Source organism: Hibiscus syriacus, unplaced genomic scaffold, assembly GCF_006381635.1.
Source record: "Hibiscus syriacus cultivar Baekdansim isolate YM2019G1 unplaced genomic scaffold, ASM638163v2 tig00110895_pilon, whole genome shotgun sequence".
Taxonomy (NCBI): domain Eukaryota; kingdom Viridiplantae; phylum Streptophyta; class Magnoliopsida; order Malvales; family Malvaceae; genus Hibiscus; species Hibiscus syriacus.
Window position 1 is genome coordinate 2,267,222 of NW_024062903.1, and position 17,136 is coordinate 2,284,357.

Here is a 17,136-nt window from a genome sequence, read left to right on the forward strand (position 1 = left end):
TTTTGACATATGCAGTGACGCAGGTGACCTTGTTGATGACTCGACGATGATGACACTGTCATTGTTGGAGGCAACGGTAGCTTGTGTTTTAGGGTTTAAAAACCCTAATTATTATTGTTGTTGAGTTGAGCCGAATTTAGGTCTTAATCCAATTTGTTGGGTTGTAACTTGTAATATAGGCTGTTGGGTTTGGGCTCCAGGATTTGTATTATGGGCTTGTAATTGTCTTCTGATTGGCCTACATAAATGTAACAATAACATTAATAATAATAATAATAATATAGTAATAATATTTATAATATTTTTTTAAAGCCGGTCAAAAACGGGTGTCTTACATACTTGATGTTAATTTTCGTTCTAAATATTTTATTTGAATGTTTTCAAGAACACTCTATCGTAGAATGAGCGTGAAAAACACTGCTTGATTGAAGTAGTGCGATTCGATACGACATTCGAATGCAAAGTGAACTTGAAATAAGTCGAGTTTATTTTTATAAAAATTATAATTAATTCATTTTATTTTAATTCAAAAGGCAATGTATGTCTCTTTAACTAGTACGCTATTTTATGCAATTATCGACATTCAATTTATATTCGATTGATAACATTTGTATCTCATAGTTTGCATTCCATTTCTGTATTTTCGCATTTTCATTTTTTGCATCTTTACAATTCACATCTATACGTCATACATTGCATAGCTTATTAACATGTGTCGATCATGAAAACATGAAAGTAATTTGTGATGGATATTATGACAGAAGTTCTGAAAGCAAATTAAAGTCACTCGAGGTATATCTCCAAAAAAAAGATTGAAAGCAATAAAAGAAATATTAGCACGTATTAGTAAGATCGAGAAAATCTAGGAGCAACTCGTAAAGACCCAACAAGAAATGTTTGATGAAGCAAGAAAGTTTCAAGTTGAGTCCAAGGAACAGATGTCCAAGCTGATGAGTATGATGGTTACAATAATATATGGGGATAAAACATTAGAGGACCCTACTGTGTAAGAAAAAAATGAAAACTTCGAGTGAGAATCTGAATGTTAGTGGTGCAGACAATGTAATGATAATAAATGACCAATAACCTGTTGAAGAATGTGGTAATTCGATTCAACTCCAAAAATCAGGTATAATTCTAGAAAATGCGACAGAGATCATGCTGGAAATAACAAAAATTAAGGGTAAAACTTCTAACACGAAAGTTGAGCCTAAATAAAAGAAAAGAAGCATGAAAGAGGTTCAAGTGCCATTGAAGAAGACTAAAAAGAATATAAAGAAAAAGAAGAGAATACCTCTTGTTCCGATTCCAATTTCATATTCAGACTTGTTACCATTTCTCTTCGAAAGTGACCTCCTAACGCCTATTCCTCCAAGGTCTAATACTTATTTGCGTTCAGATTGGCAAAGTGTCAAAAATTCTTGTGGCTATCATTCTGGAGAATTTAGCCACTTTATGGAAAGTTGTGCAATTGTGAGATTAAATGTTTAAAACCTCATCACGGAAGGGTTGCTATGCTTTGAAGATGGAAAACCTAGCTCCCCAGAAGCTCAAAATTTATCGATGAAGGGAGATCTGCAAACTAATGTCTCTCCCAAGACGTTGTTCTAAAGTTAAATCTTCGAAGTAAACATTTTGGTGATCAGTCACAAGGTCTTCAAGATGTTCATAATAATGGCAAGGATAAAATGAGGTCAAAAGAGCTTCTACCCAACTTCCCTTCATTGTAATACATCAAGTTATATCCCAAGTTGCTCCAAGCCCAGCTGATTGCTCCACGTTCGATTAACCTTCTGCTTCCCCCTTATTCAAGTTGGTACAATGAGAAAGTTTCTTATGAATATCATGCTGGAACTCGAGGACACACTATTGAGAATTACAACAACTTCAAGCGACAAGTCCAAGATCTTTTGGCTTATGGATTTATAGAGGTGGATGATAATAATCAGTCTGTTTCGGTCAGACAATTGGAAGTCAACCCCTAGAATTGAGTTAATGGGGTTAAAACGAGTGAAGTGTATACGGAATAGGGCGTAAAAAAGAAAAAGATCAAAATCAATAAAAGTAAGGTAAATGAGATAGAGATAAAAGATTCAACTCTCGATACCTCTCTTATGTTAAAAACTGAGAAAGAGATGCTAAATGATGAGAAAGAAGTTAAAGAAGAGGTTATATAGGACTGGCCGCAAAAGATGTCTTTGAAAAATACGATCCTCAAGGTTTTTCAAGTGCCTATTGTTGACTTACTATCCCCTTTAATCAAGAGTCAGTACCTCACTCCAAGGCCTTTAAGAGTGAAGAATAGCCCATTTGCTTATGGTTATGACTCGTATAGTGCTTGTGATTTTCATCTGGGGGCATTAGGTCATCCCACTTACAAGTGCATACCATTTATGGAAGAAATAGAAAAGCTCGTCGACAAGGGAGTCGTGACACGAGAAATGATCAAGAGATGGGGAACAAATAAGGAAAAAGACCCTAGTCCGATTACACACCTAACATTTTAGGAGTAATGAGGTATTGTAGATGAACAAGTGGAAGTCGTTATCCACCACAGTTGTACCTTCCATTTGCAGTATCTTGTTTGAATATATTTTTTTGTCCTTTCTTAGCCTTTTTGTAAGGTTATTTAAATAAATTTGTGTTAGTATAAAGATGGTGAGCATTGAATCAAATTTACAATATTGAAATTCATTGGGTATCAACTGAATTAAAACTCTTTAAATAATTAGAGTTATGGATCTTTGACAATGTAACAAGATTGAAACCTAATAAAGCAAAGACCCTAAACCTTACCCCATAAGATATACACTCGAGCACCATATCCTTCTCTTACAAGGACCAATAGAGTCTTCTCCTTTTATAAGGAAATGAACAAGAGGCTTGGTATTAAGGTATTCATAGGAGTGGGCAACATGGGGCATCTCTTGTGTATAATATTGCAAAACTAACTAGACTACACTTCTGTTGAGGACGTTCAATGATGATCCTAATCTTAACAAATGGAATGATGGAGTGGATGGATTTTAGTATAGGTCAGTTGTTTGAGAAATGAATTCTAAATATGGGATTATCTGAACATAAAAAAAGACACATAGACTATAACAGGTTCTTTTCAATGAGCTTAAGAAATTCTAATCTGAATACTCAAAAGGATGATAGATTTATTATTATAGATTATGCAATAAAGTTAAGTTATTCCACTAAAGCAATTGGTTATAGAGGAAACTCAAATTCCCTGGCTTTATGAATAGATTGTATTCAAACCATGACAGTGCTCGGGTATTCGGCAGTTTGATGTTTGCTCTACTGTGATTGTCAAGTCGAAGACTTTGTGATGAGATGAATCCTTTTGCTAGCCCAATAAAGGAAATTACAATAAAGTTTAATTCAGCTAGCCAAACAATGGCAAATTAAATCTAATTTATATAACAAGAAGTTTCAGTAAAATTGACTAAGGGAGTTGAGGAACACTTGTTATAGTCAACCTCACACAAACACTTAGGAATTTTATATTTAGACTTATATCTCTACACTACCTTTGCTAAGGAACTGCGAAGCTTGAACGAATGGAAGATTTCAGAAGACCAAATAGAAGTGTTCTAAAAATTCTAGTAATTGAATATACTAGTTGCGTCATTTTGTCTGCATCATGTTAAAATACCAAGCCAAGAAAGAGGGGCATGTTATAATGTTCACAAGAACTAAGGAAGAAAAGACATATTTGGTGACTAAAACCTTAGAAAATAGGAAACCAACCTGAAGCCAACCCATCAATTGTGACACTTGTCAAAGAGCTATAACTTTGAAAATATTAAAATAGTTGTTGATTCTTTTTATATTCTGTGAACTCATGTTTATGATTTTATTCAATTGTGAGTATGAATTAAGGAGTAACACTTTATAAAATTCTTTCATTCTTTGATTTTTAAAATAAAAGAAATGAGAAAAACATTTTCGAACAAGACAATATCTTTGGAGTAGTTGGTAGTTGGCATACATCTCAAACATAGAGCTCATACTTAGAATTAGTGTTGGATCATCTAGAAGTATTAATATGGGGTACTTTTAAAGGCCCATATCATATGAGAATACAAGCTCATTGATTTGAGCAGACATTTATTTATACATAAGGGTATGAAGAATGAAAATGGTGAAACAGGGATAGTGAAGCTTACCATATATGATCGTTTTGTCCATCATACAGTTGCATTAGTCTGGTAATTTCACATGCATTAATCTGGTGAGATGAAGCATCCCATTTATTATTCCCACTGAGTTTTGGTGTTTTTATAATGATATACAAAAGCTTTGAACACCATTGAAAATCTAGGCAGAAGCCACATGAAAGGATGAATGTGTTGTAGAATGTTTTTACGAACCAATGAATATGTGTAATACCCCAAATTTTGGTTAGTGACTAAAATATAACTTTTGAAAGTTTGATGGTCAAAGTATAAAACTTGGAAGAAATTTTAGGAAATTAAGTGGTAAAGTTCTTGAAAAGAATTTTATTTCATAAATAGATAGTTTACTCTTGAGAATGGGGTTTTATGGAATTATATTTGGAATTTGGTAAAGAAAAATTAGAAATGGTTAAAACCGGTAAGGAATCGGTAATTTCAAATTGAATTGGAATTTTACAAAAATTTGAAGGATGTTATAAAATGGTTGGAAATATTATTTTAATATTTTGGATCAAAGAAATTTGGTCTGAAAATATGGAATTTTTCAGATTTAATTGAAATAGTGGAATTTGGTGACTAAAATGCAAGTTTTGAATTTAAAGTCAAAATATTTCATCTTTGACTTTGAATTATGATAAGGATGAGTTGTCATGGTTTTATGGTAAATAAGAAGATTCATTAAGGGTAAATTGGTCTTATCCCAATTAAGTGAATATTATATTCATTTAAGTGGATTATAATGTAAAGTATTATGATATGCACCCAACATATCATTTCAATTGTTCATCTTCTTCTCCCAAAATCAGCCATGGGTTTCTCCAAAGGTAAGAGAAAATTCCAACTCCATTTTCAAGCAATTTGATTCAATATTTTGTGTAAGTTGTAAATAGAAAATGGTTGTATGAGAAAAACTATCTTTTGGTACCAATATGGCATGGTAATCTTGTTGGTGTTCAAAGATCCTAAATTTAAGGGTTTGTGTTCATAAAAAGGGATCATGAAATTGATGATGGATTTTGATGTTTGTGAGGTAGTAGATTCATATTCAAGCATGTGTGATGATTAGAACATGTTTAATCTTTTGAGAATTTGTTCTATGAGTTTTGATCATGGATTTGTTTGAGTGAGAAAAATTATGGAAAAATTATATATGAGTTGGAAATGATGAAGGAAGTATTATACAGGCCTTAGGAAAATTGGGGATCATTTTGTAAGTTTTGAAAAGTTGGAGATCAATTCGTAAATTCCAGAAAAATTAAGGGATTGTTGTGTAAGTGTTATATAATTGATGTGCTATACTGGAATTTTTGGTATTAAAGATTTAGGTGATAAAATGGTGAAGGACCATTTTGAGTAAATTGGAAAAGTTGGTTCCAATACTAAAAAGAATTAATAATGTTAAATTATATGGTGGTGAATAGTTTGAAGCATGATTATGGAATATATTTTGGTTATATATTTATGATAGTACAATACTAACATATATAAGTATGAATCTATATTATGTACAGATTGTGATTTACTCGGTGTTCAAAACGATTCGAGTATAAAAGAAAAGGGTTATTGTGGACAATAGTGAGGCTTATTTTGGAAAATTATAAAGTGTCAAGGTGAGTGCAACACATGCATGAAATTATACGGATGTATTATACATCATCAGGAAGACTTCCTGATATTATATTATATTTTTGTCGACCTTGTTTTATCAGCATGATATTATATCATAAGGTTGCCATGAATCTATATTATACACATAGTATAAATGGTTTTTCGGGTATTGTCCGGATTAGCACTATAGCGTAAGCTTAGTGTAGGTTGTGCCCACCACCTGCATGATATTATACAATACACATTCAATTTTGTCGACCTTGTTTTATCAGCATGATATTATATCATATTTTTATAAATTGATATGACATTGATATGTCATAGTATGAAATTGTAATGCTTTGATTTTTGAAGATGTGATATTTTACCATGAATGTTATTTCGGGTATTAACTGCCCAATGTTAAATTATAATAATATAATTTACCATGGATGGATTGAATAAAGTAGACTATATGCCCGAATAAGTCATTGAGGGACAGGGTATAGTTGGCATGCCATAGAGTATAGCAGCTGCAGGTTTATATTAGCACTATAGTGTGTAAGGACACTAAGTGCAGGTTTATGTCCGGATTAGCACTATAGCGTAAGCTTAGTGTAGGTGGTGGGCACAACCTTATGTGTATTGTCTGGATTAGCACTATGGCATAAGCTTAGTGCAGGTTTAGCACTACGGTGCATGTATTTTACTCGTATACCCAGGGTCCTCAGGGTTGTATATTGGGCTATTGTCTATGGTTTTATACATTATTGGTTAATAAATGGTAAGCACGAAATTAAGCTTATGAGCTTAAGAAATTAATGGCAAGTATATTGGTAAGGAATTTTATATTCAGTTATATTATTTTTTATCATGGTAAAATATTGGATATGCTGATAATATGATTGTAAGGTATTTGGTTTTTATAATAAAATTATGCATGAATTGTATTGCACTGTAAAATGTTTTAATTGCCTCACTAAGTATATACTTAGCGTGTGATGATTTTCACGCGTAGGTAAAAAGCTCGTAGAAGAATAGAGAGTTCAAGGCAACATCAAGCATCAAGACGTATATTTCTTTATCAGTAAGACATCCTAAAATGTAATGTAGATTTAATTAGTGGCATGTAATTATTATGTAATTATTATGTTTTATTTGCTTTGTTGAACAAAATTGGAAACAAGAAAATGGAATTTTATGAACTTATATGTATTTTCGCAGTTACTGTAGCAGTTACTGTTCATTACTACAGTAACCGCGTTTTGGCAAATTTCCAGATTACAAAAGGGTAACCGATTCCCCTACTACAGGGAATCGATTCCCCCACTATTCACTGTAACTGTTCACAGGAACTATTCACTATTCATATAAAATAAATATTTTGAATTAAATTAGTTACAACGAAACATGATTTATATGACATGGTATTTTTATAATATTATTTACTATTTTAAGAAAATAAATTTTAAATAGCTTTTGAATTTTGAATTGGTTTTTTTTAATACGGATGACATCTATAATCTGTATAGGTATAATTATACGGGTTATGGGTGTTACAATATGGCATTGAACCAATGTTGCGATCAGGCTTTGTTTCCATTTTTTGACCCAAGATTAAGGTTGTCTTTTACAACCCCAAGGTTAAAAGTGAAGAATAGTGAAGATTTCTTTAGAATGAGCGATGAAATTTTAACAGTAAGAAACTAGTGAAGCCAATTAAGATTGAACGATGAGTTGTTATGTGGTACAAATATCTTTGTTCAAGATCTGATTAGATGTGGAGACACAAAAGGAATTAGGATACCCTCATATATGTTTCAAGAGTCAAATTAGAACAGACGATGCTCTCTTAGTGATATTTGCCGAGTTAGGCATAGTCATATACACGAATTTGATTCATTTCATCATACATCATTTCATTCATAAATGATAAATTTTGATCTTCCTCATGATAATGTTTGTAAAATTTGTTTTGAGAAATTTTGTCTATCTTAAGATGGTTTCTCTAGAAACTTTAATCGTAGCTTTCTTATAACATGTTTCCTAAAGAACTCAATCTTGTCTTACTAAAAATCATTTTCCCTTGACGCTTCAAATTGACTTCCTTGTGAAGAGAATTCAATATTTATTATTCCTGACTCCCTCGTGAAGAGGAACCAATCTTTGACTTCCTCGTGAGGAGAAGTCAATCTTTGTTATTCATGAAGAGGAGTCAATCCTTGACTTTCTCATGAAGAGAAGTCAATCTTTGTTATTCCTGACTCCCTCATTAAGAGGAACCAATCTTTGACTTCCTCATGAAGAGAAGTCAATCTTTTTTATTCTTGAAGAGGAGTCAATCCTTGACTTTCTCGTGAAGAGAATTCAATCTTTGTTATTCTTGACTCCCTCGTGAAGAGGAACCAATCATTGATTTCCTCGTGAAGAGAAGTCAATCTTTGTTATTTCTGAAGATGAGTCAATAATTGACATCCTCATGAAGAGAAGTCAATTTTTGTTATTCCTAAAGAGAAATAAATCTTTGTTAGTCCTGACTCCCTCGTTAAGATGAACCAATCCTTGACTTCCTCGTGAAGAAAAGTCAATCTTTGTTATTCTTGAAGATGAGTCAATCTGTCAGATTTGGTCTTCCTAAAGAAACAACGAAGCAAATCAATCCTTAAGTCTGATTTTCCCTGAAAGAAAAGTGGAGCAGACACGTCTTCCAAAATTGATCTGACTACCCAAAAAGAGGATCAGATCAAGTTTGATCTCCCCTAAAAGAAGAATAGAGCAGACCCGTCTTCCGAAATTGATCTGATTACCCAAAAAAGAGGAATAGGTCAAGTCTTATCTCCCCTGAAAGAAGAGAGGAGTAGACTTGTCTTTCAAAATTGATATGACTACCTAAAAAAGAGGAACAAATCAAGTTTGATCTCCCTTGAAAGAAGAATGTAGCAAACCCGTCTTCCAAAATTGATCTGACTACCCGAAAAAGAGGAAAAAATCAAGTCTGATTTGCTCTGGAGAAATAATGGTATCTCGTCAAAATTCAAAGCATGAAGTTGAGTGGACGAAAACTTATTGTCTCTTCGTCTTTGCCTTATTGTTGTTGACATAAGAATGAGCAAAGATGGGCAACTGTAGACATGGTTTTCATCCAAAATATAATAATAATAATAATAATAATTATTATTATTATTAAATAATAATTACATTATTACAGACCCAGAAATATATTAATCATCCCAGCAGAATAACCTAAACCTAGACCCAGTCAATAGGCTCAAACCCGGTTAAGGTTTTGTATCATTCTCCCAGCCACCTTTATCCTTAACCGTTGGATCTGATTTAGATCCAATGGTCTAGATTGGATTAGGATTAGGGTTTACCTTAAGGAATTATCAGTCGCCGCCACCATGGATGACCATTGACCAGCGCGTGAGCTTCACCACTCATTTTCCATCGCGTGAGCCACTGCTGTCATTTTCGGATTGCACCATCCAGATCTAAAATATCTGGGTGTATTTAATCCACCCAACTCACGGCCGCCCTTGGTGACTCATGGATGCCTCTGGTGAGTCACACCCGCTCCTAGGTGAGTCACCACCATAGCCCCAGTGACTCACAGGGCTTCTCCTCTTCGACTGGTCCGAAGGAAGAGCCATGGGGCCTATAAAAACCATAACCTGCAAGGAAAAATATGAGGGAATATAACACAACCACAAGCAATAATTAGAAAGCAAAAAAGAAAAGGAAAACAAAGAGAAAGAAAGGAGTATATTATCATTCAAAGTCACGCGCCTCGTCGCTAGAGAAAAGAAACATCGAAAACTGACGGTAACCCCTTTGTTTTTCTTAGATCTAGGACGATCGATTTAATATTAGGGGGATTGGTGGTCGAATTCAAGTTTAGGAAAGACCAAAGGTCATTTTAAGTGGTTTTTCTAACTACGGTCGCCGTATGCGGTGGCGGAGAACTCCAGCGAACGATCGTCGACGGTGGCCGGCCTTTCTCCGATGAGGGAAGGTAGAGAGAAGCTAGAGAAAAAGTCTCTTTTTTAGAAAAAGAAGTGAAAATGGAAAATGAGAGAGAATTAAGGCCCTTAAGGGCCGGTTTAAGGGTATATATACTCCTCCCCATACGACGTCGTTTTGGGGATGGGATTTCTGCGTTTTAGCGCATGGGTAAATCATTCTCGCAGCCTCTTTATTTAGTAACTTTTCATTTTGGTCATTGAAATTAATTTTTGTTTATTTTAATTTGTATTTCAAATTTTACGTTGTTTCTATTTTAGTCACTGAACATATTTATATGTATTTTGGGTAAAATATCCGATTTAGTCCTTAGATTTTAATAGTTTTCATTTTTAACCCCAAATTGTGATAATGGTCAAATTACACTACCAGTACCTATTTTGCATGTTAGTCTCATTTATGCCTATAATTTTACTTTCTTTACAATTTAATCCTCGAATTTAAATTTTTTATTCTAAAATAATACTATTTGTTTATTTATGTTTAAAGTGCATATATGTGAGATATTTGCAATGGTTGCCTTGATCATTTGTTAGTTTTATAATTTAATCTCTAAATTTAATAATTTATTCTTTTAATCCAACATTTACATATTTGTTAATTTTTGCTAATTGTAATACTTTTAAAATGTTATTTTACTCGAGAAATTTATAGAAATGCTCCTTAACTGACAATGGGTGTGTTTCCAAGAATTATTCGAATAAAATAATAGATTTTATATTCGAATATATTTGTTTAATATAATTAATGTATGCATTTTATCTAAAATTTTGACTTTATTCTTTTGTACGAGGAATCCATAAAAATACCCCCTTTATTTACTAGGGAGGTATTTTCAAAGATTATTCGTATAAAATAATATCTTTTTTTATTTTTCTAAAAAAGTATCATAATATAAACGTTATTCAAATTTACTAATTTTAATATTTAGATGACGTATAATCATTTAGGTACTAATTTTGGGCGTTGTGGGGGTGTTAATTTTTCCCACACGTAACCGACTCCCGAACCTTTTTTCAAAACGAATCTATGGTCAAATCAATTTTTTATCTTTTAAAATTATTTTTCTTAAAATTATTTTAAAATGTATTTTTAGGTATTCAACCTACCTAACTCAAAGTTTGATGACGATTCCAAAATTGTATATTTATGTATTTATTTAAAACCCAACATGTTTCAATATTAAGTTGGATCGATCCTCACTATAGCACTAAAAAGCTGCGAGGACCGTTTCGACATATACAATTACATATTTTTTATATTTTATTAACGATCTAATTTCAAATATTTTTTATAATTTTATCTTTCTAAAATTTTAATATATTTTTTAAAAAAAATTGACAATATTTATATTAAATTATGTGTCCGATATCTTCGAATAAGTAGACCACATATAAATGAGTATACATTTGTGTAATTGAAATTAGCTTTGCCGTGGAAGTGAAGCTCAAAACTATTTGGGAGGTCAAGGGCAACCGCAAGTGAGCATGGAACGTTGGACTAATGAAATAAAGCATTTTCATCTTTAGCTTTGAGATTTTCTTTATCATTACTAGGTCAAGCTTTTACACAATTTTTTTTCCCACTCATAGTGAGTATCAATTTAATAATATAATGGACAATAAAGAGTATCTTTATCGATTTACAAGTTCTTATACGGATGTGAAAGTTGCATAATTAAATGTAGAGAATGTACACGTCAGAGTACAATTAACAATTTTAGTACCAAAATTTATATCTTCTATCATTTTAATTATAATTCAACAAATGTTTGACATTTAAAAAAATTATATTAATTTCGTGCTTTTTTTATTTTAGAATAATTTAATATTTCATTAAAATAACTAACTAGAAGTTTCAAGTTAACTAGAAACAAAAACACGAACCAAAATTGGGCGAGTAGTAAAATACCCCTTAGACGGGGGAAGGATGGTTTGGAAATTAAACGCCCAAAACAGCAAAACTCAATTCAAATGGAAATGTAGTCTTAATTAAGATCAAGAAAACTACTCAAATAACAGAGGGCTGTAACTTATTTAACAAGACCAAATGAGAGACATACTTGAAATGAAATTAACCGTCATACCAAGAGTTCCATAATCACTCCGACTCCGACTCGGCATTCTGGAGCCACTCAAGAAAGGGCTTGACATTCTTCCATATCTGAGAACTCTTACTACTACCAGTTATTCCTTTCTGGTACCACTCCATGATGAACTCTTCTTCCAAGATGTCATCATCATACAACACCTTGATAACTAAAGCCACCTCCTTTGCCGCATCAGGGCTTGCCTTGCCACAAAATGACTCGATAGAATGTAGGAGCATCATTTGCCATCCCTCTTCTTTGGTGGCAGCTGCCGCTGCTGCTACAAGGTAGTTCTTCTTTTTAGTTACTTCCTTTGCAAACCCCTTTCCAACATCATCAAAGAGTACAGTAAAAAGGGCATTTGTGATTTCTTGGGAAGTTCCAGAGAGCGAACCTAGGAAGGATTTAAGCTGAGAAGGAGAAGACCCCTTCTTGAGATGTTCCTTTATCTCATCAACAAGTTTCTCATGGGCACTGACAACCTTTTCAGGTGCCTTAACATCATGCTCCGGAGACTTCTTTACAGATTTTTTCTTCTCTTCACAGGTAGATAGCATCACCATGTCTGCAGTAACAGCACTCAACTGCTCCTGAATGCGTTGCTTAGCAGCCTCCAGAGAAGTATCTGTTTGCCACTGGACATCGTCGTCATCGTAACTTGCCACCTCATTCTCATCGGCCTGGCTTTGTTCAGGGGAGTAATCCTCATCAGAATGCTTGCCTTTCTTCTTCGTTACTGCACCTTTGGGAGCAGCAACCTTCGAAGTAGTAGTAGAGGAACCCTTCTTTTTAGCCTCTTTTTTAATCTTCTTCAGCTCTTCATCAGCAGCCTCACCCTCTTTGAGTCTTTCCTTTTCAGCCCTCCTCATTGCTTTCTTGTCTTTTGATGACTTCTTTGCCTCTGGTGGGTTTTTAAGAATGAATGTGGTAAGCTTATCTCGCATGTCAACATCAGAAATAAATCCACATGCAGCACATTTTAGGGTAATCATCTGTGTCTTTGTAATAATAATCTCTGTTTCGGGGTTCCCACAACCATAGCACTGAACAAACTTCTTAATAAAGTTCTCAAGAAGCCCCGCAAGCTTAGCAGTGTCATGGGCCCCATTTACATGTGAAGTTCCAGTCTTCTCATCAAACTTTGATTGAGCTCCCAATTCACAGCCAAAATACTTCGTAGTGTAAGAGGCAGGTCTAGCCAAAGCCTTTGCAATTTCAACCATATTAACTACATTAGTCTTGATGCCATTTCCTCTCCCTTCAATCTTAGTTATCATTTTGGGCATCTTATACCTATAAAAGGCATCATCACTATTCGAAGCACCAATATTTTGCAAAGCCATCTTTGATCAAACTGTTGCACTTGGAAGAGGTTGCATAAAATGGAAACCGAGACTGTGTGTGCTATAGACCTCAATATGCATGCATACAACTTCGGAAGAGGAGATTATATTCTTCTCTCTAAAAGTGGGACAGTACTCTCCGAGCAATCCAACAGATGAAAAAGAGAGAGAGGCCCGTTCAGACATAAAAGAAGATGCAATCGTAACACTCTCCACTTTGACAAGCAGCAGACACAGCAGATTAAGCTGCCAACTTCCTGAATGAATAACAAAATCCATCCGGGCAAAGGTTGAACATTTATTATATCAATAACCAGCAGAAAATTCATCAACAACAGGAAAACTGTTTCAAATCTACATGAAATATACCAACATTCATCAAATTTCAAATGTAAATATCAGAATCAACAAATATCAATTCTTAAAGCCTAAAGATTCCAAGATTAATCTAGATATGAAAACATTACAAAACAAAAGATTAAATTTCTTTCTTTGTAAGACCCTCCATAACAACCAGATAGTTAAAACGTTAAAATAATTGTTAAATTAAATCAGACAGATCAAACTGAAAAATTAAAATCTCAATTCCCAAACATCCTAACAATAAATAACATAACGATTCAAAATTGTTACAAGGTAAATTAAATAAGTAATTACTAAGAACTATAAAATCCGTATTAAATAAGCTAATCATTATGTTCAAAGTTAAATAATAAAAACTAAACTCAGAAAAGACATAATTTATGATTTAAAATCCGCATTGCAATAATCTAAACATCGAAGAAATCATCAATTACCAATCATAAAAAAACAAATATTCAACCAGAAAAGACACAAAGCTGCATCGATGGTATAAGAAATCCAAAAACAAAAATAAACTCATAAAAAAAACAATAAAAGATACACAAAGATTTAACAAAAGAAAACATCAATGTAGGTATCGGAGAAGTAGTTGAAAGATTGAATAAGTGGTAGAAAATCATGAACAGATTAATAAACGAAAAGAAACTGGGAACGGCAGAATCATACATCTGATGAGATTGAAAAGATAGGGGAATTGGAGAAGAGAATGTAGGGATTTGGTGGTACAGAAAGAGAAGAGAAAGACGCTGCTTTATACACGCCAAATTACGTGGAGAAATCTTAAACGCGCTAGGGCAAACTCAGAAACTTCGAATTTAATTATTATTATCAGATCGATTTATTGTATTACATCATTGCCCTTAACTCTATTTTCTATTTCCCAGTTTTGTCCTTTTCCTTTTTCGTTTCCAAGTTGTACAAAAATTTCAAGTAATTTTATCTTCTGATTTTATAAATATCTGAAATTGGTTTATGTTAAATAAATTTAACAATTAAAATTTAATTAAATATGAAAACATGATAAAATAAGAATTCCAAAACTAAATTTTATACTACAGATTACACTAAAGTAATGTTTGTATTTAAATTATTTAACAAAATTAACATAAATAATTTAATTTTTATACTACAGATATACACTAAATTGACATATAATTTATGTGGAAGAATTCACAGTTTAATAGGACTAAGTATTTATTTTTGAATTTAAGCTAAAAAAGCTATATGCAGTATCTTCAAATATAATGGAAGATGTGGATTATAGAAATAAATAATAATAATTCTTTTTTCAGAAAATTATAAGAGTGTTACCATGAAAATAAAAAATACGTATAAAAAGAATATTGGTGGGGCAGAAAGACAGAAGGGTAAAGGATTTCTGTTCCGCGTAGAATTGCTGTTTACAAATTCCAATACAAAAGGATTTCTATTTCACTTAGAATTCTTTTAATTTAGTCTCTAAACTTTATTCTGGTTCACATTAGTCCTTTAATTTGATGATTTTTGCAACTTAATCCCTAAACATTATTTTGATTCAAATTAACCTCTAAACTAGACAACTTGTCTCATTTTAGCTCGATGATGTGACATCATCAAGAGGTCTAAAAATGGGCCAAGATCAATGCAGACTAAAAAGTATTTAATGACTAAATTGAAGGAGTAAAAATGTTTTATCCCAATACAGAAAGTGGAAGATTCAAGGCGTGGGGGGCCTTAATTACTTGATCAGTAGCTTTCTCTAATTTTACTTGGTCAATCCACAAAGTGATGGTCTTCCTCTTACGCGTGTGCGTGACTCAAACATCTAGACAGCTTCTTCAACCTTGAGCTTTCTCATCACTCATTTTAATACCAAAATCGAAGACTAAAACAAGAAGTGAATCAGAGTCTATTGGCTGCAACTTTGAAAAAAGCGCAACATTTTGTTATAATTTCACAAACCCTTTTAAACCCCATCCGTCTCCCAACTCTCTTTCTTGATGGGGAATGGATAGAATCACCATCTTTACCAGAAGCATCCTCATTTTAGTCAAAAGCCAACTTTCATCCCCGTCATGTGATCCAGATCATCTATTAAAGATGAGAGCCTCATCAAATCTGATCCTTTGTCTCCAAAGATGGGTTGCATTTACATGGGACAAGTGAAGAGGGGTAACAGTTTCAAGCTCAAGTGTGGTGAATTGCTCACGAGAAATAGAAAGGATTAAGAAGATAGAGAGAATAGAATGAAGAAAATAGAATTCATAATATTTTCATTGATAATTTCATTTGATTACAACTGAATTATTTTATAGGAATCATAATATTTTCATTGATAATTTCATCTTATTACAACTGAATTATTTTATAGGAATTAGTTCATAACATATTGTCAGCTGTATCATTTCTCTAACAACATTGATTCCTTAACCATTTCTGTCTTCATTTGTTGGATGCAGGTTATTGGGCTTGCCATTTCTTGGTCCAATAAGAGCCTGGTCTCATGCTTCAGCAGCCCACGCTCGGTTCTTTGCCCATCAGGTAACATCTCTACCTTATCCATATGCTTATCATCTAAATTTCCAATTATAATCCCTAATTTCCCCATGTTTCCCCCTTTCTCCTCATCAGCCTCTAATTTCACCTCCTGGTTCATGACAATACCCCCAGCTGCAGTCGATGCTTGTCCTCAAGGATCAAAAATCAGGAAATTGGGATCGAAGGATTGTAAAATCTTTCCAGATAGCATTCTCAACCCCTAATTTTGACCACTGAATTAGCAATTAAGTTATTGCCCTATTGTTTCGTTTGATAACTCGTTTATCCAAAACAATTATAAGATAAACTCGAAGCTGACCATCAGCAGTGAGTTCAGGTGGGTCTCTTGAAGCAACGTTCTTATCCCCAATTTTTCTTTTCAGAAGGCTAATATGAAACACCGGATGAAGTTTAGAATGAACTGGTAATTCCAATTGGTATGCAACTGAACCAATTCGTTTCTTTATTTTGTTGGGACCATAGAATCGAGCAGACAATTTCAAATTCATGGGTAAAGCCAAGGAAGTCTGTTTGTAAGGCTGAAGCTTAAGGTAAACTTCCTCCCCTTCCTTAAATTCCCTGTCACTGCGATGTCTATTTGTATAATATTTCATGCAATGTTGTGCTTTAGTGAGTTGATCCAATAGTATACTATTGATATTATCCCTTTCCTGCATAAACTGTTGTACATCAGCCACCCTTGACTCATTTGCCCAAGTCATTGTTGGAGGTGTATAGCCATATAAGGGCATGAAAAGGTGTAGTACCTATCGCAGTATGAAAACTAGTGTTGTACCACCATTATGCGTGAGACAACCATTTAGCCCATTAACTTGGTTTTAAAAAACAAAGTCCTCTTAAATACTGCTCAAGAAATTGGTTAAGTGTAACATCCTCAATACCGGGTTAGTGACCAAATTGAAATATTTCAGAATTTGGTGATTAAAGTAGAAAAATTGAATAGTTCAATGATTTATCTGGAAATATTTCCTAAAAGTTGTTAGTAATTATTAAAGGAATTAAAGGGCAA

At 33.3% G+C, this 17,136-nt stretch overlaps 2 protein-coding genes across 2 annotated transcripts; both read right to left on the reverse strand.

The window, feature by feature from the left end:
* Positions 1–11,785: 11,785 nt before the first annotated feature.
* LOC120146100 (probable eukaryotic translation initiation factor 5-1) lies at positions 11,786–14,355 on the reverse strand. The gene is made up of 2 exons (XM_039159754.1): positions 14,256–14,355; positions 11,786–13,483 (listed from the first exon to the last, which is right to left on the reverse strand). Exon 2 carries the CDS (start codon positions 13,224–13,226, stop codon positions 11,895–11,897), a length of 1,332 nt encoding a protein of 443 aa, XP_039015685.1. The 5' UTR covers positions 13,227–13,483; positions 14,256–14,355; the 3' UTR covers positions 11,786–11,894.
* Positions 14,356–15,969: 1,614 nt separating this feature from the next.
* LOC120145944 lies at positions 15,970–16,828 on the reverse strand. The gene is made up of 2 exons (XM_039159638.1): positions 16,426–16,828; positions 15,970–16,238 (listed from the first exon to the last, which is right to left on the reverse strand). Exons 1-2 carry the CDS (start codon positions 16,826–16,828, stop codon positions 15,970–15,972), a joined length of 672 nt encoding a protein of 223 aa, XP_039015569.1.
* Positions 16,829–17,136: the final 308 nt, after the last annotated feature.

Excerpts from the sequence above, each read along its gene's own strand:
- LOC120146100 (XM_039159754.1), bottom strand. The coding sequence starts at position 13,226 with ATGGCTTTGCAAAATATTGGTGCTTCGAATAGTGATGATGCCTTTTAT.
- LOC120145944 (XM_039159638.1), bottom strand. The coding sequence starts at position 16,828 with ATGACTTGGGCAAATGAGTCAAGGGTGGCTGATGTACAACAGTTTATG. Across the intron at positions 16,239-16,425 it reads ACCTGAACTCACTGCTGATG|CTGGGGGTATTGTCATGAAC; the intron begins GTCAGCTTCGAG and ends CATCGACTGCAG.